General features: G+C 50.7%; 2 protein-coding genes across 3 annotated transcripts in view; both read right to left on the bottom strand.

Moving 5' to 3' along the window:
- The window catches only part of SLC28A1 (solute carrier family 28 member 1), a 37,640-nt gene extending 21,514 nt beyond the window's left edge, over positions 1-16,126 (bottom strand). The window contains exons 1-6 of the mRNA XM_074318330.2: positions 9,115-16,126; positions 7,476-8,039; positions 6,465-6,576; positions 5,563-5,651; positions 4,204-4,295; positions 2,617-2,800 (exon numbers count right to left, since the gene is read on the bottom strand). Coding sequence (XP_074174431.2) covers positions 2,617-2,800; positions 4,204-4,295; positions 5,563-5,651; positions 6,465-6,560 — 461 coding nt within the window. The 5' untranslated portion in view covers positions 6,561-6,576; positions 7,476-8,039; positions 9,115-16,126. The remainder of the gene's footprint in view (positions 1-2,616; positions 2,801-4,203; positions 4,296-5,562; positions 5,652-6,464; positions 6,577-7,475; positions 8,040-9,114) is intronic.
- Positions 16,127-17,598: 1,472 nt separating this feature from the next.
- ALPK3 (alpha kinase 3) overlaps positions 17,599-24,842 on the bottom strand; it is a 37,375-nt gene continuing 30,131 nt past the window's right edge. For both annotated transcript variants that reach the window (XM_074318319.2, XM_074318318.2), the window contains 5 exons: positions 24,518-24,798; positions 23,930-24,018; positions 22,982-23,205; positions 20,342-20,390; positions 17,599-19,768 (listed from right to left, as the gene is read on the bottom strand). In XM_074318319.2, the coding sequence (XP_074174420.2) occupies positions 19,423-19,768; positions 20,342-20,390; positions 22,982-23,205; positions 23,930-24,018; positions 24,518-24,798 (989 nt within the window). In that variant the 3' untranslated portion in view covers positions 17,599-19,422. The remainder of the gene's footprint in view (positions 19,769-20,341; positions 20,391-22,981; positions 23,206-23,929; positions 24,019-24,517; positions 24,799-24,842) is intronic.

Here is a 24,842-nt window from a genome sequence, read left to right as displayed (position 1 = left end):
CTAAAAAAGTCATTAGCTATAATTGTTTGTTATGTTACTTGAGTGGTTGTTTTAGCATTTGTAGCATGCATCTTTAACTTATTACAATCTACCTTTAAGAGAAATTGTATACGTCACATACAGCATAGAAAATTTGCAGCAGTATATTTTCATTTCTTCCTTCCCAACCTTCATGCTATTGTTGTTCACGTCTACATATAACATAAACTCCACAATATATTATTATTCTTGCTTTATAAGTTGATTACATTTTAAAGAGATTTTAAATAATACAAAAATAGTCCTATTTACCCATGTGGTTACCATTTCACTGCTCTTCATTTCTTTTGTGTAGATCTAGGTTTCCATCTGCTATAATTTTCCTTCTGTTTGAAGGATTTCCTTTAATATTTCTCGTAGCCCAAGTCTGCTTTTTTATGTCTGAAAAATTCTTTCAGCTTTTGTATATGTGAAAAGTCCTACTTCTCCTTTTTGGAGCATGTTTTCCTGGTAAAGAATGCTAGATTGACAGGTTTTTATTTTTGTTTTTACTGTTCTACTGTTTTCTCATTTGTACTGTTTTTGAGACGAAATCTGCTGTCTGTACATTTCTTTTTTTCCTCTAGATGTTTTTAAGATTTTCTCTTTATCACTGGTTTTAAGCATTTTGATTATGATGTGTCTTGTACATGTAGCTTTCCTTCATGTTTCTTATGCTGAGAGTTACGGCATTTCTTAGACCCTTGGGTTTTAAGTTTCATCAAATTTGGCATTTGGGGGACATTATTTCTTCAAGTATTTTTTCTTCTCTCCTTTTTCTTTGGAAACTTCAATTAGATGTATATTTGCCCACTTAAGGTTGTGCCATGGATAACTGATGTGCTGTTTGATGCTTTCAAGTTTTGCTTTTAAGATTTGTTAGTCAGCGCCTGAGCAGGGTTCATTCTTATGCTTAATTTTTTCCCTGCTACTGAGCCAAGACATTTGGACATTTGGATTGTTTCCACTTTTTGGCTATTATGAATAATGGTGCTATGAACATTTGTGTACACATTTTTGTATGGACATATGTTTTCATTTCCCTTAGGTATATGCGTAGCAGCGGAATTGCTGGGTCATATGGTTCCTCCATGTTTAACATTTTGAGGAACTAATTGTTTCCTAAATCATCTGCCTCACTTCCATTCCTACCAGCAGTGTACGAAGGTTTCAATTTTTCCACATCTTTGCTAACATTTGTTATCATCTGTCTTTTTTATTACAACCATCCTGGTAGATGTAAAGTGATATCTCATTGTGGTTTTATTTGCATTTTATTTGCATGATTAGCAGGATGGCTAATGTTGTTGAGCATGTTTCCATGTGCTTATTGGCTATTGATATATCTTTGGAGCAATGTCTAGTCAAATCCTTCTCCCATTTTTCAATTGGGTTATTTGTCTTTTTATTGTTGAGTTGTAGTTCTAGATACCAGTCCTTTACCAGATATGTAGTTCGCAAATATTTTCTCCCATTATGTGGGTTGTCTTTTCACTTTCTTGATGGTGTTCTTTGAATCAACAAGTGCTTAGCTTTTATGTAGTCTAATTTACTTGCATGTATTTTTTAACGAAAACTTTACATCAATACCTCAAATGGAAAAATCAGTCTGTGATTTGTCATAAGAGAAGACAATTGTAAAAATAAATCCTTTTATAAATCTACTTAGTAAAGAGAAGGCAAATGTCAAAACAAATCTGTTTATAAATAAAACTTAAAAGGTTTTCATCCGCATTTTGCTGTGGCTCCTACTCTGAGAAACCACCATGCCCCACACCTCCCTGGCTTAGTTCTTGGCTATCTACCGGTGCCAGTTTCTTCCTCAACAAACCAGAGTACTGAAATAGATTGGTGCTCGTCAGACTTTTTTTAAGCAATAGAAACCTTCTTTTCCAGCTACATTTTCTACATTATTATTATTATTATTATTGCCAACTTTGGTTTATGAAACAGATAAAATAGAGCTGCCTGGTTGAAATGGAGCTAGGGGTGGAGGTGTGTGATGTTTCCCTCTTTAACTCCCTCTCCTGCCCTGTGGCATCGCCCAGGTTTCCAGAGTGCTAAGGAAACCAGTTTGAAAACCAAGGATGCCAGTCTTGTCCCGGGACACAGCTGGCTACATCACAATCCCCTGGGGACTACCTGCAAGTATTGAAACCTGGACCCCAAGCCAGCCTGCTGAATCAGACTCCAGGGGTGGGCCCCCCGTAGCGTATGTCTCACACATGCCCCAAGTGATCTGATGGGAGGTACCGATATAGGCCATCCCTGCTGGGATTGGCTGGCATCTCTCAATTTAGGAAACTGTTGAGTCCTGTTCTCTGCTGTTAGTCACCTGTTGTGACTGGGGCTGAGAACCAGACGGGACCTGGCAAATCGCCACCAAGATGGCTGCCACCGTTGAAGCCACCCAGCAATGCCTGCCCTGGGGCTCCCAGAAAACAAGCAAGGTGGGGTGTGCTCCTCTTGGCACAGGAACTGACTGGTGATACAGACTGAGGCCCTCCGCAGTCAGCCCTGGCTGTGACCTGAAGCTGACACAGAGGTCCTCAGCCAACAGGCGCCCCCGCTCAGCCTGGGGGCTGTGGGCTCACTCACCTCTTAAACCAGGGGATCAGGCGGGAATGCCCCAAAGGCGTCACACAGCTCCGCAGCTTTGGCCCCAGCAGCCTCTTCAGCAGGCTGTGGGCCAGGAAGACCAGGACCACACAGGTGAGGACAAACAGAGCCAAGGCTCTCTGGAAATCCAGGAGGCAGGCAATGAGCAGGAAGGCAGCGAATGCTGGGAGGAGGTGAGAACAGTAGGTCAGTGATGATGACACAGCACCCCACCACCACCAGGCCCGGAGCAGGACTGTCACCGAACCCCTCTCAGCCTCAGCTTCCTCACCTGGAAATGAGAACGATCATCCCTACTCTGCCGGAGGGTTGTTATGGGAGTTAACAGACAGAACAGATGTGAAAGTGCTTTGCACACTGTAGAGTACTGACCAAATGTGAGGGAGATGTGTAAGGAGAAGGCAAGACGGCATGAATCTCTGAGCATCATGCCTGCTATGTTCCAGAGCTGACTAGGCTCCACAGAGGGCAGAGATGGATTAGCCAGTCACTCCAGGAAGGAGTGCACTCGTGTGTGCCAGGATCCCATTCTGAAATCGTAATCAATAACCATTTTCTTTCTGGAATTTCCTTCCCCCCTTTGCCCGTCTCCCCTTCCAGCCAGTCTGTGCCATGCCTCCAGTAAGGAACATGACAGTGGATAGCAGAGGGGAAAATCTCTCTCCCTGGTTTATGAATTTCAAAAGCCAGGGCCCTTGAAGAATGGAAAGGACTTACAGCCTTTCCATTGGATTAAAAATGTGGTATGAAATATTGTAAGTAAGTGTAAGCCCTACCCCTACCTCCTCTGCTGCCAGACTAGTTGGAGGCCACGGCTGGGGGCTCCCACCTGGCTTTCTCCCACCTCCACATAAGTCTTCCTTATGTTCCCTCCTTCATTGAAAAAACATAAAAGGCACTGCAAGCTGTTATTTTCAGAAGTATTTTCGGGAGATCTTGCTTCCAAGTGTACCTCTGTTTGGCTCAAATAAATTATTAATATTCTCTTCAGGTATGGATGTTCTTACGTCAACACAACGCTGACCGTTTCTGGTCCGTCCAGCTGTCCTCTGGCACTTCTTGTGTAAAATACCACCCTCCAGCCACATTAGACTGTTGATCAGTTCCCTGCCCATACCCTGCCCATTTTCACCTTTGCTCCTGGCATCCCTCTGCATGGAGTGCCTTCTCACTCCTATTGTCCTTCCCCTGCCACCCGGCTAACTCCTGCTCAACCTGTGAGGCTCAAATGTCACCTCCTCCTGGAAGTCCTCCCTCCTCAACCCCACCCTCCTTGGTGCTCCCAGAGGGCTTGCTGTGCTATGTGGAAATAGTTGTTGCCCTCTCCCTTCCTGATCAGAGAGTGCCTTAGGAACAAGATCTGGTCTGACTTAATTCTGATGACCCAGCTTCCGGCATGGGAGCTGGCCCCAAACTGGTGCTCAACAAAGCTTTGTTGAATCATTGGGCAAGTGAACCACCCTGCCCTGAGACGGGGATGGCTAGAGTGGAGGTGGCTGAAATGGGAGGTGGGGACGGGAGGGGGTACAGCCAGAGTGTCCCCCGGGGATCGGGCCCCAGGCTCACCGGTACAGAGCAGGCCTGTACAGATCCATCGAAACAGCTGTGCATGCTCCCTGAAGAAGCGTCTCACTCTCAGGGCTGGCTGTAGGGTCCTCCTAGAGAGAGGACCAGAGGGTTACGAGGGGCCCCTAGATTCCCTCCTGCGGGGATCCTTAACACCTCCAGGTTGAAGCCACCCCAGTAACCCCAGTAAAATGGTGACACGGGGATTGCCAGGCACTGGCCTTTGCATCCCACAGGGCTGAAGGGCAAGCCCAGCCCAGAGCAAATGGAGGAAAGACTTGGGCCATCCCCGCCTTTGTCTGTGTGTGTTCAGGCCTAGAGTGGCACCACCACCCCAGTGATAATCCTGCCTGCAGGGCTGGGAGAGAATTAACGGAGATGAAAGGAAGAACTTACCAACGTGCACAAACCACGCGCTGGCTGCCTCCCAACCCATCCCATTTGCACCTGTCTATGGAGCGAGGTGGAGAGGCTCCCAGCTCTGCATTTACTCCCTTGGGACCCAAGACGCTTATCATTGAGTCAGCAGCTCCTCCCAGGGAGAGGATAAGTGAACAGCCCTCCCCAAGCCCAGTAGCTGTGACCCCACTGCCTTGCCGGCCCAGAGCTAATGCCAGTCCTTGCCTGGTCTTGTAGTCGCTGGTTTATCCCTGCAGGAAAGGCTGGAACCCGGATGGCCTCCGGGGTCCCAGAGCCAGCAGGAGATGCTCATTCAGCACCAGCTGCTGTTTTAAGGACCCTCTCTCCCCTCTTTCTGTCCCTACCTCCCATCTCCTAAGTGCATCTTCCCCGATCTCCCCAGCAGGGCAGACAGATGGCACCCCCACCATCACCAGCACTTCTCCTGCTCTCCTCAGCTCAGGACGGGTCAGTGAGGACCCCGCAGGCCTGCCCATCAGGTGGCCAAGTTCTCAGCTCCTACTTGCTGCCTGTGTGACAGGGCCCATCCCTTTCTCTCTCTGGGCTTCAGCGGGGAGCCTGGCCAAGTCCAGAGGTTTTCAAACTAAGCCTCAAGGTTCCCCAAGGTACCCAGAGATTGAATGGGGTAGAAGGCAGATGGGGGGTTGAGAGGGAGGCCAGGCTAGTTTGGGGTCCCATCCAACTTCAACCAGAGCCGCCCCACAGCATGTGTTGGGGTTTCCAAAGGGATTTCACTCTGGTTACTGCAAAGCAGGTTGGGAGCCTCTGGCCTGGCTCACGTCGGAGGCGGAGGCCAGCAGAGCGCATTCGCTGGCTACAGCCCACTTTCTCCTTTCTTCAACAAAGGTTCGGGAGCCACCTCCCTCTGTGCTGGAGGCCAGGCTCCCCACCCCTGCTCCCAACGGCTGCCAGCCCACGTCCCTCCTGGAGACCACCTACCATCCTGAGAAGGGCTCCTGGCTGGCCTTGCTCCGGTTGTCCCTGCCGGTTGCGGGGCTCAAGTCACTGCCAGGGGCCCGGCCTTCCTCCTAAAACCACGAGAGAGAGACCAGAGTATACCTGCCACCCCAAGTGAGAACTAGAGCTGTGGGCCTGGAGTGGGGAGGCCCTGGCTAGCCCAGGAGTGGGCTGGGCTGGGGGCTGGGGTTTTGCACAGGACGTGATTGGAGGGCAATTGAATTCTGTGAAGCATGCACACCTACTGTGTGCTGGGCTCTGTGTTAGACATATGGTGCCCTCAGGGAGCTCATGGGCTCTGTGACGGAGGGACACTCAGCTGTGGCTGGTGGGGAGTCCCAGGCAGGGCCACCTGGTCGCACAGCCGCTGGGCACCGTTTGCCCCATACTCTATGGAGCTACGTTCCGGTGTGCAGGGGGCTTGTTCTGGCCGATTCCAGTATGAAAGGCACACCGTGGGTTGTGCAGTGTGGTAAAGGGGAGGGGGCTTTGTCCGCGGATGTTGGGAGCTCCAGGGTGCAGGGCGGTTGGCCCCGACCTGGCCATTCCACAGCAAGGACAAGCTTGCCGGCTCCTCATAGGTTGAGACTCCCCCAGGGACCCCCACCCCCTTCTCATCCTTAAGATCACAGTTCAGATGGCACTTCCTGGTGAAGACCTTCCCTGGCCTTTCAGACTAGGACAGGCTCTACTGGCACATCTTAGGTGCACAACAAATGTTTAATGAGTGAAATAAGAGGTTGCTCTGGGCTGAGGACAGCACATCTGGGATGGCTATACTGATCGTTCAAGCAAAGAGGTGAGGAGGTAGGGGGGTGAAGGGAGATGTGAACAAAGGCCCCTCCCACCAGGGAGCCAGAATGGGGATGGGGAAGGCGACAGACCAGGCTTTCCAAGAGCTCAGCCCCCCTGTTGTCCAGACCATAGGCCATGGATGCGAGAGAGATGAACTCCTTAGGTGCTGGTGTGCTGTCCTCCATGTGCCAGACTTTCCAGCTGAAAGACAAAGTCAGGGTCCAAAACTGAAAGGTGAAGGCAGGCAGGACCCACGGAGGGGCCTGGAGACAGGAGCAGGTTGGGGAGGGCGGGGGCGGGGGGGAGTGGATGCCTGGCACAGCTTATACCATCCTGGACCTCAACCCTCATGGTGCCTGGGGGTCCTGGCCACAGCTCCCCAGTGACAGGAAGGCACCCCTTCCTGCACTCACTTCTGAACCTGTGAGAGGCAGGTCCTTGTAAATCTGTGAGGCCCGGCAGAAACAGAAGTTCTGCCCAGCTCACAGGGAAGGAAAGGAATTGTGGATAGCATGTAGTATGTGTACCTGGTATAGGTATTTTCCTGTAAAGAGGCCCTAACTTTCATCACTTCCCACAACAGGTTAAACCATTGCCATTGGGGGGTATCTTCATTGTACTATACTTTCCCACCTCTGAAAGATGGAGCGACAATATCCTGAAGACTCCATTTCAGTCCCTGGATCAAACTAAACCTGAAACCACCTTTTCAATTATAATGACCAATATAGTCCTTCTCTTTCTGTTCTTCCTCTCTCTCTCTCTCTCTCTCTCTCTCTCTCTCTCTCTCTCTCTCTCTCTCTCTCTCTCTCTCCTCCCTCCCTATCTCCCTTCCTTCTTTTGTTTTTGCTGGAACTCAGTTCATAGGTTTAAACTCACCAGTAAATAGGAGCCCTAACTAAGATGCCGTCTCTCCCACTCCTGTTCCCTCACTTTTTCTTCCCGGTGGAAAGCACCCTACACTGTGTAGATGCCAGCCTGGGTAAGCTCACACACCCACAGGCACGCACACATTATGCACACGTGAGTAGGGACAGACACACACACACACACACACACACCAGCTGCACAGAGAGAGGCAGGATCCTCTTCCTACTCACATATTTGCGGTGAACAAGCCACTCTCAGGGACAGGTGGTAGCACGTATTTCCATAAGGACAAGCGGGATCCAACTTGCTTGCACTTTGGCCTGTCTTCTCATTTCAGTGGAGATTCCTGGGCAGAGTTCAGAGTTGAAGTAGGTTGGGCCTCGCACCCAGCTCTATCCAGAGCCCAGGCCACAGCCTAGGTGGGGACCCCCAACCTCCCTCAGGGAAAAGAGGAAACGGCGCTGAACACCTGCCCTCTTACTTAATCTGCCTTCCTCCTCTGAGATGCCCTCCTCACTGTTCTCCCCTGCTCCCATACATACTCACCTCCTCCAGGAAGCCTGCCTTGATTATTCTCACCCTCCCCCCAACCCCTCCTGAGGCCTCCTTTTCCACCTGCCATCACTGCTACTCAGTTTTTCAGACCGTGCATTTTACCTTTCATTTCGACTCGTACCCAGTTTCTCTTTCTCACTGAATCAGTAATTGTAACAGTAATCTATTTTCTTGAGCTTGAAGATAAGGGAAGCAGGATAAATAGTAAAATTGTTTCCAGTCTAAACATTGATACAGCCCTGCAAACAAAATGAAATCACACAGTTTTCCTTTTGTTCCAGTTTTCTCTTTAACTGACACCTACGTAACCGTGTGTAAACTCAAGGGACAAACCCTTTGGTGTTTCAATCCTCAAACTAAACATTAAACTTATCTCACAGGACTAACAACATTTCCTTAATAATTAATCCCACATGCTCAGGACAAAATCCTTCGATACATAAACGCTTCCTGGTAGCACAGGGTGTGGAGTTATCTACACGTGCAGCTTGTTTTGGAAGACTGAAGAATGATGGGGTGGAGGGTGGGGGGACCCCCTTTTTTTTTTTGTCTATCACTCTGATTACAAAAACATTAACACACAGCATTAAACACTGAAACATTATGGAAATATGCAAAACACAGGAAGTTAAAAATTCCTCTGAGTCCTACGGAAAAAACCACCATTGAGTTTGTGGCATTTTTCTCCAGACTTTTTCTTCCTAAGTGAATACTATTTTCTGTTATTCATTTTACAAAACGGGCTCATACTATACCAGGCTTTTCGTCACTGGCAGAGATCTACACCCTGCCCCACTCATTCCACAGGAGGCCTGTGTGCGGCCTTGATCCTATAAAAATTAATACACAGAAACCTCATTTACAATGAAGTAGGGAGGCCAGAAGGGGGCACTCTCATGTGCTATGTCCACTCTGGGGCCCCAACAGGAAGAACTCTGTTTATCATAGCTCTCCCAACTTCCTCTTCTCTATAAAAGAGTTTCCTTTCCTGTATTTCTTGGGACTTGTGTTTGGTTTGCCATCAGACTGCATGTCCTGAATTACAAGTCTTTGTTGTTCCTGAATAAACCCATTTTGCCTGAGAAATATCTAGCTATTTGTTTCAGGTCAACAATTGTAAACTCTTGTGTCCATGGTGTCACCTGGTTTATCCTGAGCAGGACACATGCTTCTGTGTGCAGCCTTCACAAGGATGGGCTGGGAGCTGCCCTTGCAGGGGGCTTGTTAAGTCCCAGGGAAGGACAGAGGGGACTGTACCTGCTTCTCTGCTTCTGTCCCCTTCTAACGTCTTCCCCTCCGTCCCCTCTCCCTTACCTTTCTCCCCTTTCCTTTCCCCTCTTCTCTTGGTGCCGAGAGAGAAGCCAGGAGACATAGCAATCCAGTAACAGCCAAGCTTGTTCCAAAATACTCCCTACATTGCGGTTTATAACCCTGACATCTTGTGTGCCCTGATCGCTAAAGTGAGGATTTAATAGGCTGTGTGTCATGAAATGAACCCTGAGCTTGAAGCTTAAAGGTCTAGATTCAGTCCTGACTCTGAAAGTCAGCTGTTTCCGCATCTGTAAAATGGTGGGGGTGGGTAATAGTATCTATCTTGTACATGAACATTTATGAGGGTTAAATGAGTTACTGCAGGTGAGGTGTTTGGCAGACAGCCTCGTACCATGAGACTGACAGATGTCCTTGCTGTCACAGGTCCCACCTCGGGCCTGTGTTGACACACTGCTCTCCTTTTCCAGGTCAGGGGACCCTGTGTTTGCCCCCTGCTCAGTGATCCTGGCCCCCAGAAGCCAAACGCTCTTTTCAGGTGCATTTGGCTGAGAGCCACAGGCTGGGTGGTCTGGAGGCCAGGTAGGTCGTGATGAGGCCGCAGGAGAAGGACAAAGAGCTGGAGGACCTCATGGGTCCTGGCTCTGCCCCATCCAGCTGTGCAAGCTCAGCATGTCACCTGACCTCCCTGCGGCCTGTGTCCTGAGGAGATGAACTCTGAGGCCCATCCCACCCACCAGGATGGTAGAGTGAGGCCTGGGGCTGAGCCAGGGCGAGGTGCTGGGTTCAGAACAGAGGGAGGCAAGGACTGTATTTATATACAACATTCCTTCCAATCAAAACAACACTTAGAAGGATTTATAATGAAGAGGCTATCCAACCTCTCCCATTCCTCAGAGGGAACCACTTACCTGTTTCTGGTTTACTTCTCTGGGTACCACCTCCTGTTTCAGGGGGAATTCTTGGCCAAAGAGTGGGAGAGAATCCCTTCTCCTTGCCAGGCTTTGATATAATAAAGATAGATACTAATACCCACCCCCACCATTTTACAGATGCAGAAACAGCTGTGTTATATTTTTATTAGTGGTAAGTGAAACACTCGGGACGGTAAGAGGCAGACATCATCAGAAGGGGTGTTCAACAATCTATTTTCTCACAATCTTCCTGCACTCATTTCTTGGCTCTTTGCAGATGAGGTCTCTTATTGCGTCGATTCATGTGTCCAAGCAGTGGACAAAAAGAGAGGCTCTTCCCTGGTCAAGTTCCACGAACACGACTTCGTTATTCTTTTCTCCTGAATCTGCTTCTCTCTCAAACCTGGGCTGGTCAGCAGAAAGCACATCCAATACAATGTTTCCTTTCTCATGTGGGGCAGTGAAACATGGGCCTCTGATAGTCAGAGTTATACTATTCTTGGCTTTTGTGAGTTTTATACCACAAGTGATACCCTCCTTCTGAGGCGCAGTCCTTCTGGGGTGCACCATTTTCCTCCAGCCAATGGCAGAGGCTGTGGGGCTATTAATTTGGATCTCTGTGGCCTTGTTGGCCCAGAGACTGACATTGAGTCACAGCTGATAAGCCGGTTAATGATACAGGCAAAAAAATTCCTTGATTGTTTCATCTTCTCCCCACGTCACAGAAGTGGTCTGATGTGGCACCCACTGAGCCTTAGAGCAAAGCCAGATATTTTTACAAAGGTTTCCATGAAGCAGACTCCAGACCTCCTGGGAGAAGCCAGTGAAATGAATGTACGGCACCCAAGCAGCATCCATAGGGAAGGTGCTGAGAAATGAGCACCACAGATTAAATACAAGTGTTAGGAAGAACAAAAGTGGATTCCTCTGCGGGTCACACGTAGACACTGACACTTTCCAGGCATATCTTGCCTCGGTCCACGCAGATGGAATTCCACTGATAACACTGCCACGGAATGAAAGGGACAGCCTCATCTCTGACGCTCTGACTAGTGCTAAGTGTTCTTCCTGTGTGGACCTGCCAATTATGTACCATGACTCATTTGTAAATGCTCCTTTCCATTTCACTATGCCTGTGGAAACAAGCTTCATTATTCCAAAGGTTGTGTCCAGTTCCCTTCAGTTCCACGACAGTGGCGGTCTGTGGAAAACCTGACCCGTCACAGGAGCTCAGCAGGGCTGCTTGTGGGGGGCTCAGGAGGCAGTGTTGTTCCACACGAGATGAGAGCTGGAAAGACCATTTTCTGGGGTGGGGGCAGAAATCTTTGTTGGCCACACTGTTTTGAGGGAAGGGAGACACACCAGGGTCTCCCAGTTTGGAGAAGAGCAGTGCGTGAGTGAGCCCTGAGATGGATTCTGCAGTTCCAGGAGATGGTGACAACAGTGGCACCAGCTGAGAGCTTCGTGCCTAAGAGCTTGGCACATGCCAGGCTGTGCTAAGAGCTTTACCTGCACGATCTCAGTTCACCTTCATAATAACGCAATGCAGTAAGTAGTGGTCACCATTTCCCCCACCTGTCCTCCGTGGAGGTGTGATGGGGAAGCCAGCACCATAAATAGGTGTTCCCTATCTCAAGGGAGGCTCAGAGAGGACCCTGGGTTTGTCCACAGCCTTGTTCCAATGAGAATTCTCATGGGGCTTTGGTGGAACCAAAGAGGTTTAGTGAAAACAGGGTGTTTAATTTGATCAGAAATGTCAGTCGGTGTGAATCCACACGGACACGCCCTGTATTAGGCCTGGATGCACTCTTTATCCAATCGTTAAAGAGCCAGTGGCCAGAGAAGCTGACCGGCCCCCTACCTCAGCCGAGGAATCCACATAATCATGTCCGGCTGTAACTTTACCACCCAGGTATGTGCTGCAAGCGCCCGGGTGAAGGCTCTTCATCCACAGGTGAGGCTGAGTATCTGGTACCTGCTGCCCGTCGCAGCCTTTTGCAAATAATAGGAAAGCGCCATCTCTGAACCACATCACTTCCAACGTCAGAGGACAATGCCTCATGGGTGGCAGGGCCCCTGCGGGTCGGCAGGTGTCCCCTACCCAGAGCTAGCTGCAGCCATACAACCAGAACCTCCTGAAGACAGATGCTCCTGTCTGGCCAAGTTCATCGTCTCATATTTGCCTTTGCAATTTAACAATGGAGCTCAAATTTGTGTGGTTGAATGGGATACAAGACAATTGCTCATAGGCAGTTCCTGAAGCAGAAGTTGGGTCCCTCTGTAGACCTTTCTTTTTCAAGTAAAATCCAAATGAGTGACTGGTAAAGAAAATTTAAAGTTCACCACTGGGTGGTCTCAGGGAGACCAGCGCTGGGAAAACCAGCAATCAGCTCAGCTCTCTCAGCCCAGCCCCAAACAGCTACAAACCAGTGCTGTCGCTGTTCACCTACGGTAGTAGCCTCTATGAATAAAATAGATGAATGATAGATTGATGGGTGGGTGGGTGGATGGATGGATGGACAGACGGATGGATGGATGGATTGATGGATGGACAGGTGGGTGGATGGATGGATGGATGGATGGATGGATGGATGGATGGATGGATGGATGGATGGATAGATGAACAGGTGGACGGATGGACGGATGGACGGATGGATGGATGGGTGGATGGATGGATGGGTGGATGGACGGATGAAAGGACAAACAGATGATACATAAATGTAAATATAGATACTATTTTTTATTTTCAAATGTAGACATTATCTACTGACTCCAATATACACAGTGAAGACTTAGCTGTCTGATGTTTGACCGCTGTATTACTATTTCAGTTCTCCTACTCATGATGTTGCACTTGGGATCAACGATTACTCTTGCTAAGGCTGACAGCATAGAGCAGAGAGGAGCCTCAGTTCCGACGACATCCTGGAGCTGCCATGCCGGCCTGAGATGGATCCTGTCCAGATCTCCTAGTGCCTACAGACCTCTTTCGCAGGAAGGAATCACTTTCTCTTGCTTACAACCACTGGCCTTCAAGGGCTTCTATTATTTCCAGTTGTAGCCGACCCACGCACCACTGCCCTTAGGGCTCAGTGCCAATGCCCTCCCAGGGCCTGGCCTGGCCCTCTCGGCACCTCGAATGACAATAGCACGGTCCTCTTGTCCCGTGCACTAAGCACACAGGCTCCTGGCCTGTCCTCCACTCTAACCTGACCTGCAACTCTCGCACGGATTGTTTCCTTGCCTGGTAAGCTCTCCCTCTCCCTCCCCTTCCTCTGGCTCAAGTTCACATGGCTAGTAAAGCTGGATCTGAACTGAGGTTTGTCTGACTTGTTCTAAGCTTGTCAAACAACCTTCTCATAATTTGATTTCCCTTAAACTTTTCCTTTCAGAAGAAAGGAAGAATTCACTTGTCAGGTAAAACTAGTATCCAGTCTCCTAGATGGTTAAAATTCTCATTAAAAATCAGCAAGGTGGTTTTTGGTGCACACGTTTCATTTTCTTGTACGTTTAGTGAACGAGAGTTTGATTAGCTCAGGGGTACAGACAGCATCAAGTTACACAACTGAGACCCAGACCCCGCCCCACCCTACACTGTTGCTCTGCTAATAACCAGAATCCACACTCCACATAGCCCAGGGGATGACAGGCAGAATCAGATCGGGAAAAAGAAGAGTTACACTCAGAAGAAACTGTGTGAACTAGATCATAAACAGTGTCAAAAAATACAGTGAAAATTAATGGAAAAACTTTTAAGGCTGTTCGACCAAGATAGCAGAACATAATTTTGGTGCAGGTTATACTTGATATCTATACTCATCAGAGATTCTGTGTTCAAAGTAGAAGCTCAAATAGCCAGATACAGCTCTTACCGTTTGGGGAGAAGGGGCTATTTGTTGAATATTACAAATCTGGTCCAAATGTTGACCATGCTAAATTATATCAAAAGACCAAAAATCCAAGAAAGGCGGGAACTCACAGATTTCAGGAGACCAGAATGCTTTATTAGGTCCTTGGCAGGCCTCCAGTCCATCCACCCTGTCACTGTCCTCTGGCAACACCCAGATGGTCTCCTCCTTGCCATAAGAAACACATTGGCAAGCTCTGCTGGCGTTCCTCTCCAGGCCTGGAGTGCTGGTTGGGAGAGCTGCTATGAAAATAAGCTCCCTGATCTCAGCAGCAGAGATAGAGAGAAGGAACAAAGTAGGGGAGTCGTCACAATGCAGGTGGGCATGGAAACTGCACCTCTAGCTGTGGTTAATCAATCAGTAGTTCCCAGGAATGAATAAGACCAGACAGCCCGAATAAGATGTGACCTAGTTTTCACCAGGACTAAGGCCTTCTGGTTGGGCAAACAGGTCTGTGTCAAGCTGCCAAGGTAGAGTCAAAATCTCCCACTTGATTTCCAGACCTTCAATGGAGAGGAAGTCAAGGGTCTTTGAAGGGAAACCTTATCTTAACACTTAGGTGCATACCATGAACTTTCCTTGCAGCCTTCCCCAAAAGCATCTTTATCCATTTATTTGGGAACTATAGAAGGGAAGGGGTCCTGTAGGACACTGGCTCCAAACTAAGTCCAGTTGTTGGGAACAACAGAAAAGCCTGAGGTCTGCCAATCAATGGGGATGACGAATAGAGCAAATGTTATTCTTGTGTAGACCCAGTGGAATCTCAAAGCCAACCAGGGGTTATTTTGCGTGTACAGTTAAAATGGATACAGTTTGACACAGACACAAAGCCCACAATGGCTGTCTGATGTGTGGGGAAAGAGTGACTGTAGCAGGACAGGCCAAGTAGTAGCCAACAGAATTTCCCCGCCCTCGCGAAATGAGAAATCAAAAGGGTACCATATTCCTGGGGGAACTGCAGGCAGTCGTGTTAGTACCGGAAACGAGCATGGAGTCACAGGGGCTCCACCACCGCGCTGCTTGGCCAACGCGAGGCACGGGGTCTGTGGGCTGCAGTCCACTTTCAGAAGCGATGGTCCCGGGACGTCTTCTTGCTAAAGCACTCACCCAGCTCCTGGCATTGGGTATCAATCCTCTGATCTAATGCATTCCTTTTCTCCTCTACTTTGACGCACAAAGAACATCAGAAGCACTTTAGCTGGCAGGGCAGCAGTGCTCGGTTGCTGTCCTGGCTTAGACATATAGACTATCTTAACTGCCCAGCTCTGTGACACAACCTGGCTCACGAGAACCTTGACCCACCACCACCCTGTCCCATCACGCTGATGGCATCCTGCTGATGGGGCCTGGACACCACCAGCTTCCCTAATGCCTTGCGGTAAGACATACGTGAGTCAGAGGTGGGCCACACGTCACGTGAAAATGCAAAGGTCTGTCTCCTTGATAAAGTTCCTGGGGCTTGGGGGATGGGGGGGGTCTGTTGAAGTCAGCATATTTCCTCCATAATGTAAAATAAATAAAAACCCAAATTATTGCATTTGGAATCCCTTACCACTAAGGCCTGACTGCAGACAAAAATGTCACTCTGGGGCATCTCGCTCCAGCCCATTTCTTGACTGACCTAGGCCACCAGTTTTCGGTGGGGCCTAGAGCACATGAAGCCTCTCCGGGTGGGAGAGCCTTTAGTACAAACAGCTCTGCCACCAGGCCACAGGGCCTAGCAGATTCAATGGTGCTTGAGGTATCTGTTTGTCTGCAGCATCTTGGGGCGTGATATGAAGCTTATGGCAAGTCCTGATTCGAAAAAATACGGCGGGGGAACCCAGGGTTTAGAACGAAGTGATACTCAGGCCAAAAAAATAACTATTATCCTTTTGTGACCTGGCCCTCTAGCGTACCCCTGGGCTGTTGGGGAGCGTGAACGCTTGGCTGCAGCACGCGAGGTGGCCGGTGACTGGGGTTATCTGACCCACCCAGCCACACTCAGGATGGCCAGAAGCACTCCATTCTCAGGGGGGTGCTCCGGGGTTCTGAAGGCACCAGCCAGCCATGGACGTGGGCTGCTCATTCACTCTCCCACATGCCTTCTGCTGCTCTACTCCTGAGCTCTCCTCAACCTACACCCATGGGTGGCTGTACGAAGGTAGGATTTTATCTTGACCATCACGGGCCCTTCTTCTGGATTTGGATTTGCTTTCCTCACCCATCACACCTCTTCCCCCCTCACCCCCCCCGCCAGCTATGACACCAGCTGAGAAACAATACCTTGCAAAGTTGGGTCAGGCTCACAGGACGTAGCATAAGCTTTGAACTGGCAACCAATTCATGGTGCTACTTCTCCTACAGGCTACGAAGCAGAGTGAGAGGATTATCACTACATCTCAGTGCTTATGTCACAGCTGAGGTGCTGTGGGGAGGTTTTAGTCCCCAAGGCAACACCTCCTCCAAAAGTCATGGTAACAATTCCAATGAACTGGGAGCCGAGGAACCTGGCCATGTCAGGCTCCCACCTCTGGGTGACACATAACAAGAGGTCATGGGCATAGCTAGGATGACTAACGCTATCGAGGGAAAGCATGCTTGCTGCTGCAGAAAAGAGGGCAGAATACAGGTGGACGTGGGGAGATGCCTTGGGTGTTCCTGGTATGGCCACACCCGGAAGTAAATGCTGCCACCCAGGCAGGACCACTAAGGAGCTGGACTTTGGAAATGAAGGTCGGGATCACTCTGCCGCACAAAAATCCCTGGTCAGAAACACCAGTAGTAGAAACGGACTGTACCCTTTACCCGTACGTCCTTCCTTGCTGGGTGATACAATTTTGGTTGAAAATGGTTGATTTTACCAGTTAATCCACAGGTTGTAGAATTTCAAAACGGGATCATGATAAAAGAGAGTATCACTGGTGATACTGGACTTTGGAGAATGGTAGCCTGGTCACTGCCCCTGGACTTAGTCATTGCACGTGACTTTGAATGGTCTCCCTAAGCGGAGAGGAATTTGCTTTTGGTTGTATGTGGGAGTCGTTAATGCATCAGACAGAAAGAACTGTGAGTGAGTGAGTGGGTGAGTGAGTGAGTGAGTGAGTGGGTGGGTGAGTGAGTGGGTGAGTGAGTGAGTGAGTGGGTGGGTGAGTGAGTGAGTGGGTGAGTGAGTGAGTGAGTGGGTGGGTGAGTGAGTGGGTGAGTGAGTGAGTGAGTGAGTGGGTGGGTGAGTGAGTGGGTGAGTGATCTTTTGTCGTTGCCCACCGAGCCCTTTCTACCCGCCCATTCTCCACCGTTCTTCTGCTAAGAATCCCCATCCTTTGGGAAACTGCCTCTCCCCCACTCTGCAATGTCCTGAACCTTGAATGGAGGGGGACCCACTGTGACCAGTAGCTGGCTGGTATTTACTTGCCAACAGCAACAGCTCCCAGGAGACAAGCTCGGAGCTACCCTGGCACCCCCCACTTCTCAAGACCCATTGTTCAGCTAGTCCTCTGGTTCTGTGCGCTGCCCCAATGCCCTTCCCATGAACACTTTTTCTTGCTTAAACTGATCTGAGTCCATTTCTGTTGCTCAAAACCCAAGAGACCTAATAGAAAGAGTATCTTTTGAGACTGCCTCATACATCTTTGCCCCCCAAGAGCTGTCAGCTCAGAGTCTGGCATAAAGTAGATGCCAATGTATATCTGCTGAATGAGTGAATGAATGAATAAAGGACAAGTGAACAATATTTCAGCTCTAGTTTACCAAGGTAATTAGGACAGGCAGGCTGGAAGAGTTGGGGGCACATTGGGGCAGAGGGAAAAGTGAGGAGAGTCACCTGAGCGAGACAGGAGGTAGAGAAGTCAGAAATCTTAACACGGAGGTGGTAAATGACAGGCAAGGAAAGGCGCTGGGGCGAGGGGCTGGAAATGAGAAGCCTCTCTACTGTTCAGGAGGCAGGAAATGGTCAGTCAGTGAGTGGCAGAGGGGCCGCCAGAAACTGGTGTTTCGCCTGAGCCCCTTGCTGGGTTCCTTTGTGTCCCTCTTCCAATGAAGGAACAAGTCCAGTCTGGGCCCCAGTCCCCAGATACCCTGCTACAGGGCACAAGCTATCGGCCCACTGTACAGGAAGAATGGACTATCTAGCTGTGGCCACAGAAAGCTGAGACTGAACGTCAATCCAGGAGCCAAAACAGGGATTCATTTTTTCCAGTGGGCCCGAGGACTGGAGGTGGCCATGGGGAAGCTCCTGGGGAGAGGGGACCCTGAGCGCACACACCTACAACCACAGCAGAAGAGGGTGAGAAGGAAACACAGTTGCTGCCTTTATTGCATTCCAAGGGGAACAGGCTAGCTCCAGACCCACCCCATGCAGGGCCTCCAGGAGGGGCTCCGGGAAGGACCCAGGGTGCTCGGCACAGCAATTCCTTGGGAGCCCACATATGAAGCCCCAGAGCTGGTGACCAGCATCAGAGCTAATGGCGGGGAACAGGGGTCCTAAGTACCAGCCACAGACTCAGCCCTCGACCCCAATGCGGGGATGGCTTACGTCCTTCCTAGAACTCCCATACTACTCCCCTGTGAGAAGACTCCCAGCCCTCCAGCCCTGGTCGAGAGGGGATGTGAAATTCACACGCCCCCAGCTCCTTTCAGTGCTGAGCAGGAGGTGCCGCAAAGTCCGTACCTTCCCTCTGGCCACAGCTGCTGACACGGCCCTCACGCCAGCTCTCAGCTCACGAGCAGGGGCATGGAGTATAAGGGGAGGGTAGACTGAGGTGCACTAGAGGCCAGAGGGTCTGCTCCTCACCTGGGACCTGGTGGGGAGGGTGCTGGGTCAGGCTAGGGCAGCCAGCGGACAAGGGCACAAGCAGAGTCAGGGAAGGGCAGGCAGCAGGCTGCAACTATGCTCAAAGCCAAGGATGGGGGGGTGGAGGGCAGGGTGCCAGGAAGCCTGGGAAGTAGGCGAGTGAGGGCCTGAGTGATGGGGGAAAGAAGAGCAAGAACATGCGTCCCCAAAGGCCACCACACAAGGACATGACAGGTTCTGGAAGAGCCCTGAGCCCCATGTGGGCTCACAGACAAGTTAGTTGCAGGGCAAGCTGGATGAATGAGGCAGAGGAGCCAGAAGGAGAAGACACCCTGAGAGTCACCGGGCCAGGTCCAGCAGAGGAAGTCTGGAGCCCGAGGACAGGGATAGGCCAGGGCGAAGCAAAGGGCAGAGGGTACGTGCTGGCTTGCATGCCCCAGGGGATACCATCCCTGACAGGGTCTGGCTGGGGCAAGGGGTCGGGGTGCAGAGCTCATGCAGAGGACTCAAGGAGCCTCCAGCAGTGGCCAGTGTAAACTTCAAGGAGGGTCTCAGCCCCCAGGGCCCTTGAGGGGGGGCCGGGGAGCCCCCGGTGACATGGCACCAGGAGAGGCACCAAAGCCGCCTGACTGAGGAGCTGACCGACGAGAGGCTACGCAGAGAGGCCCCAAGCGGCGCCTCCTCAGTGCACCTTCTCCGGTTAGTCTGTTTGGGGAAAGTCTCCATCGTTCGAGCTGTTTCCTTGTTCCTCCTGTGGGGGCTACCGCATGCCTTGGGCCTTGGAGCCCCCCTCTTGGATGGGAGGCTGCCCCAATAACTCGGTGGCGACTGTCCCTGAGGTCTGAGGAGTGGCCTTGGAGCTTGGGGCGCTCCTCCGGGCGCCCTGGGGACTGGGGAGGCCTTTCTTCTGGGGCTGAGGACTCAGCTGGGGGCCCTTCCTGCCGGCAGATGGACTCTTGGAGCCTTTGGCCTTGGCCTGGGGGTGGGCAGCCTCGGGGCCCTTGAGGGGCTTCAACCCCAGCATCTCACAGAAGGTGTTGCACTGGTGAGAGGAGGCAAACTGGTCCAGCAGGGCCGGGAGACAGCTCTCCTTCAGGCCTTGGTATCTGCAGCCAAACAGGAAGAGCTAAGTGGGAGTCCCACCCCACTGAGGGTCCTTGGGGGACCGGCCCTGGGACGGCCGGGGTGTCGTGCCCAAGGGACAGCCTACCTACCTGGGGGGGGATGGGGAGTCTACCTGATGCTACCTCAGCGGGCAGCATCCAAAACTTCGATTCTAAACTGAGGCCTTCTTATGCCCTGGCACAAGGGCTTCGTCACGTGGGACGCTTGGTGTGAGCATGAGCTGCGTCTTTCGTGTAAATTAGAGCCGACTCCAGGCCACCACGCTGCTCAGAGCCTGCTCATCTGTGCTGTGATGAGCTTTCCCGAGCGAGAAGGAAGAGGAGCAGGGACAGTGAAAGCCCAGGTGACCCTGTGTGTGGGTGGCAACAGCTGCTGGCCCAGATCTGGGGGCAAGGGCACAGCAGGTGGGGATCGGCGGCCTCTGGGATGTCACTACATGGCCACAGGTGCAACGGGGACCAACTAGGACCTCAGGGATGGAGAAGCACGAGACCCTCCACACGTTATACCCTGAGAAGACTCCCAGAGGGCGTCTGTCCTTGAGAACTACTCACCCTCGCAGCTTGGTGGCGATCTGTACATCAGTCATCTTCCAGCCAACCCCTGAAAAGAGAGCAAGTTGGGACTTGATGGCAGGTTCTAGGGCCCCCATGTCTCCAAAAGGGATCTCCCTTTAGATGGGAACTTGCCAGGTCTCGGGGCACACCTTCAGGCATGCCCTCACTGGGTCATCACCGGCCTGTCTCACAGGCAGCGTAGGCATCTCTGTATTTTTAGTAACAATAATATTCCCATTTTTACAGGTGAGGAGCTAGGCTCAGAGTTAAGTGACTCCATGTATGTCACCTGTATTTATTCATTCAATAATTGAGCACTGACCACGGTGAGTCAAAGTTCAATTTTTCTTACTCTAGATTCAAAACTCTTCCAACTGTGCAATCCTGCCTCTGCTGGATCAGATCAGGTCACAGATGGGGTGGTCTCTGGCTCTGAGCTAAAACTTTCTCCTTCCTCTAACAGACTAGCTTATCTGGGCAAGAGACAGAAGGTGGGAATGAGACGGAAATCGGGGCCGGACCAGCAGAAACCTAAATGGATGAGGCTGGCTTCTGCTTACTCGAAAAGGCAGCAAGCAAACACCCCAAGAAGCCAAGACAGTCTCCACGGTTACGATGCCTTGGAAGAATAAAGCCAGGAAAAATGGTGACGGGGAAGTTTCTCCACCCTGGCCAGTCTCCAACCCGGCAGCTTAGCATTCATGCATTAGACTCGTGACCCTCCTGCCCCATTTCCCAATTGTCTGGTTGTATTCTTCTAGGAAGCTGCCTTTCTCTAGCAGGGCTGAGTACCACTGTATGTTACAGACGCACAAGTGTAGGCTGGCGAGTCTGACAGACCTGGATTGACATCCCAGCTCAGTCACTTTCGAACTGTGTGAACTTGGCAAGTCATTTACTATCTCTAATCCTCCCCTGTAAAAGTGGCGTTATGCTGGCCATCTCATAGGCAAGATAGGAGTGTATGTAGGGCTCTAATGTGGTGTCTGAAGCATAGGAGCTATGCAATAAATATGAATTTCTCTGTCATGCCTCTTTCAGCATTTATCACATTCCACTTTGCATTATAATAACGAGGCTCCCTTACACCTGTACAGAATTTAAGTTTGCAGAAGGCTTTCACAAATACCAAAAAAATGAGGTCTCAGTTAATCCTCATAACAAGTCTAAAAGGTAGGTAGATACAATTATTCCCAGAGAGAGAAAGGAAACTGCAGCTCAGAGAGATTAAATGATCTGAGCTTCAGTATTCTCTGTAAATCAGAGACCCAGAGAGAAAATGATGAGTTAAATCTAATTTCTTTGACTCCCAAGTCTTTCCACTATATCATTATAGAAATTGGTATACTTGTCACAGCTTCTTAAGGACTATTCCTAATTCACTTTTTTATCTTTCCAATACCATGTTTCCCCGAAAATAAGACCTAGCCGGACAATCAGCTCTAATGTCTTTTGGAGCAAAAATTAATATGAGACCTGGTCTTAATTTACTATAAGACCGGGACATTATTATAATAATATAATGCAATATAATATAATATAATATAATATAATATAATATAATATAATATAATATAATACAATATCTGGGTCTTATATTAATTTTTGCTCCAAAAGACACATTAGAGCTAATTGTCCAGCTAGGTCTTATTTTCGGGGCAACATGGTATTTAGTAAATGTTAGATGATAAGAGGGAAGGGGAGAGGAGGGGAAGGGAGGGGAGGGGGGGTGGGGGTGGTAGGATAAATGTGCAAGTTAACAAAGAGTGCATGATAATGGCTTACTGTGTTACTAGCCCTTCCCCTCAATGCATGGAGCTATGTGTACAGTATTTATCGTATAGTTTAACTTGACTGAAAAGCACACTTGAGCCAGTTTTCTCTCTGGCCTTTGATTTTCTCACTTATTTACATCAGGGTCCAGATGTAATAATGTGTGATATTCCCAGCATTTCTTTCCTCCCACTGTGGAGAAGTTTGATCTTTTCCTCTCTCCTGCCCAGTTCCGATTTAAGAGAGTAGGCCTGGAGAGGATGGTCAGAGAAGGAAAGAGGTTTCATGCTTGGGAGCCTTTCTTTGTTGGGGAGAATCTGGCAATGGGAGAAACAGAAATGCACTAAAAAGAAGTCAGAGAGACTAGGTTGGTTTACATAACAAAAAGCAAACAAAGATGGAGGAGGAGGAGGAGGATGAAGGAAGGGGGAGGGAGGGAGAGAAAGGGGGAAAGAAGGGACAGAAAAACTATGTGTGCTGCGATGGAAGAGAGTTTGGGAGGCATAGTGAGAAAGTGCACAGCAAAGCTGCAGGGAAGGGAGGGAAGAAGAGAGGGAGAGTTCAAAAAGATGATTGTGGGTTTTGATTAGAGCTCATGTACTGTTCTTTGAAATAAATTCCTTTTTAATGTTAAGTGGAGCCTGGAGTGTGTGCCTTTAAATGCAACCGCAGTTACAGACTAGGCTACAGAAGCCCTGGTATAGGGGTTGCATACAAAAGGGTGCCTGTCCGACCTACTTTGCAAGGTCTCCGTGAAAAGCAAACACCAAGTGTGAAAGCGTGTGGCAGACTAGCACACAAGCCCGGCGCCCTGTCCCCGGCATGCTGTCACACACGCACACAGATACACACACACCCTCGCACCTGCCACATCTGTAACCAGGAAGCTGCCATTCGTCCACAGGAACAGCCAGTGCTGGAAGGTCTGGCATTTCTGCATGGCCTCGGAGCTGCTGGCTGCTGCTGGCGCCGTAGCACGGTCCCACTCCCGGGAACAGTAAGGCTCCAGGGGCTTGCCCAGGTCTTCCTCCAGGGTAGCGTAGGGGATGTTGTTTGCAGGCCGGTAGATCAGGTACAGCGGGATGATCCTAAACACAGTGTCACCAGCAATGAGCAGGCAGCATCGCGCCAGGGAGCTCCCTGCCCCAGCTCCATTCTGTACTCGTGGACCTAAAAGGAGGCCCTTCCAACAGAGAGACTGAAGGACAGCAAGGGAGAGGGGCCCACCCTGAGTCCAGGCAAGGAAATGGAGGCCATTGGCAGAGCAGAAGTGAACCATGCTATGGCCCCAGGAGGACTCTGTGCTTAGGGGAGGGACAGGGGCCAGCAGGTGTCAAACAGAAAGATACACCTTGAGAGGATTCAACCAGAGGTGGCTCAATGCCAGCCAGACCCCAGTATCTAGTCCCAAAGTGGAAGCAATGACCATTTAGAGCGGACTCCTGGTGCCACACCGCCCCGCCTGCTACCACAGCGCAGCCCTGCCTGGGGGCCTATGAGCTCCGCCGCCCACCACCGCCAGAGAGGCCCACAGTCTGCTGCCCAAATCCGCACCCAGCAGAACGGGGCCCAGGGTGGGGACCTCGGGTGACTGGCGGGGGACCAAACCAGGGCAGAGGCTCTCCTTGAGCAGCCAGTGAACGCTGAGGGCTTTATTTCTAGGCTTCGTGGGACCACGCGCTGAGCATGGGGTGAGCTCTGGGCCATGTGCGCAGGGCCATAACTCAGGGTGCTATGCGGCTGTGAAGTCACTGCTCTTTGTGGAAGCTCAAGCCAGCAGGCGTGTGTGCCTGCCGCCTCCTGGGCACTTACTCGGGCACTTCCCCAAAGCCAGGCGCGGCCCGGGCTTCCGCTGCAAAGATTTTGCAGTACTCCCGACTCATGTTCTGGATCTTGCACCCCTGTGGATGACAGACCCCAAGCCGATCAGCAAGGAGGCTCCCCTGTTCCCTCACGCATAGCGGGGCGGGGGGCTTGCCTTCCCTGCTCCCTCCTCCGCACCTCATTTTTCTCATTTATAAACAAGAGGCTTTGGACTTGTTTTCAAAGTGGTTTCCTAACAGCACTTCCTGGAGCCCTGTGATAGTGGCAGTGCCCAGGGGCCACCCTGTGGACAGCAAGTGGTGCACAGACCACCCCCACCAGTCACTGCCCTCCAGTCTCACATATACGGCTCCTGTGTGAGACACGTTTGAGGGAAAGATTCTGCTGCAAAAACAGGCCCCAAAGACGAAGCCTTGACTACATCTCAGAATCTCGTCCAGGACCGGCCCAGGAGCCTCGCAACACTGAAGCGAGATGGCTTCTGCCTCCGCATTGGGGTTCCCAACAGGCCCCAGGTGGGGATGGGAGGAGGTGAGAGCGCGGAAAGAGGGGCATGGGGATGCTGCAACTTGGTACCTGAATGGTGACGTCGTAGTTTCTGCCCACGAGCGACGTCTCGCTGCTGGGCCCGAACACCAGCAGGCTGGACACCTTGATGATGCACGTGCGGCCCGACTCGAAAATGGGCTCCAGCCCGTAGATGACCTTGGCCTGGGAGGCCTTCCGAAGGCCGTGCCCACGTCCACCCCCTCGTAGCTCCTCGCTCACCAGGCGCCCAAACAGCTTGTCCCCCCAGCAGCCAGAATCAGCCAGACCCTTAGCAAACACCATGGGGGTCATCTCAATCTCCTCTCCAACTGAAGGGGAATAGGAAAAACGTGGAAAACTAGAAGCTCCTGCC

Source organism: Rhinolophus sinicus, chromosome 13, assembly GCF_057876585.1.
Source record: "Rhinolophus sinicus isolate RSI-liver-muscle chromosome 13, RSI-T2T, whole genome shotgun sequence".
Taxonomy (NCBI): domain Eukaryota; kingdom Metazoa; phylum Chordata; class Mammalia; order Chiroptera; family Rhinolophidae; genus Rhinolophus; species Rhinolophus sinicus.
Note: the sequence above shows the minus strand (reverse complement) of the source record. Positions and strands in the feature narration are given on the sequence as shown.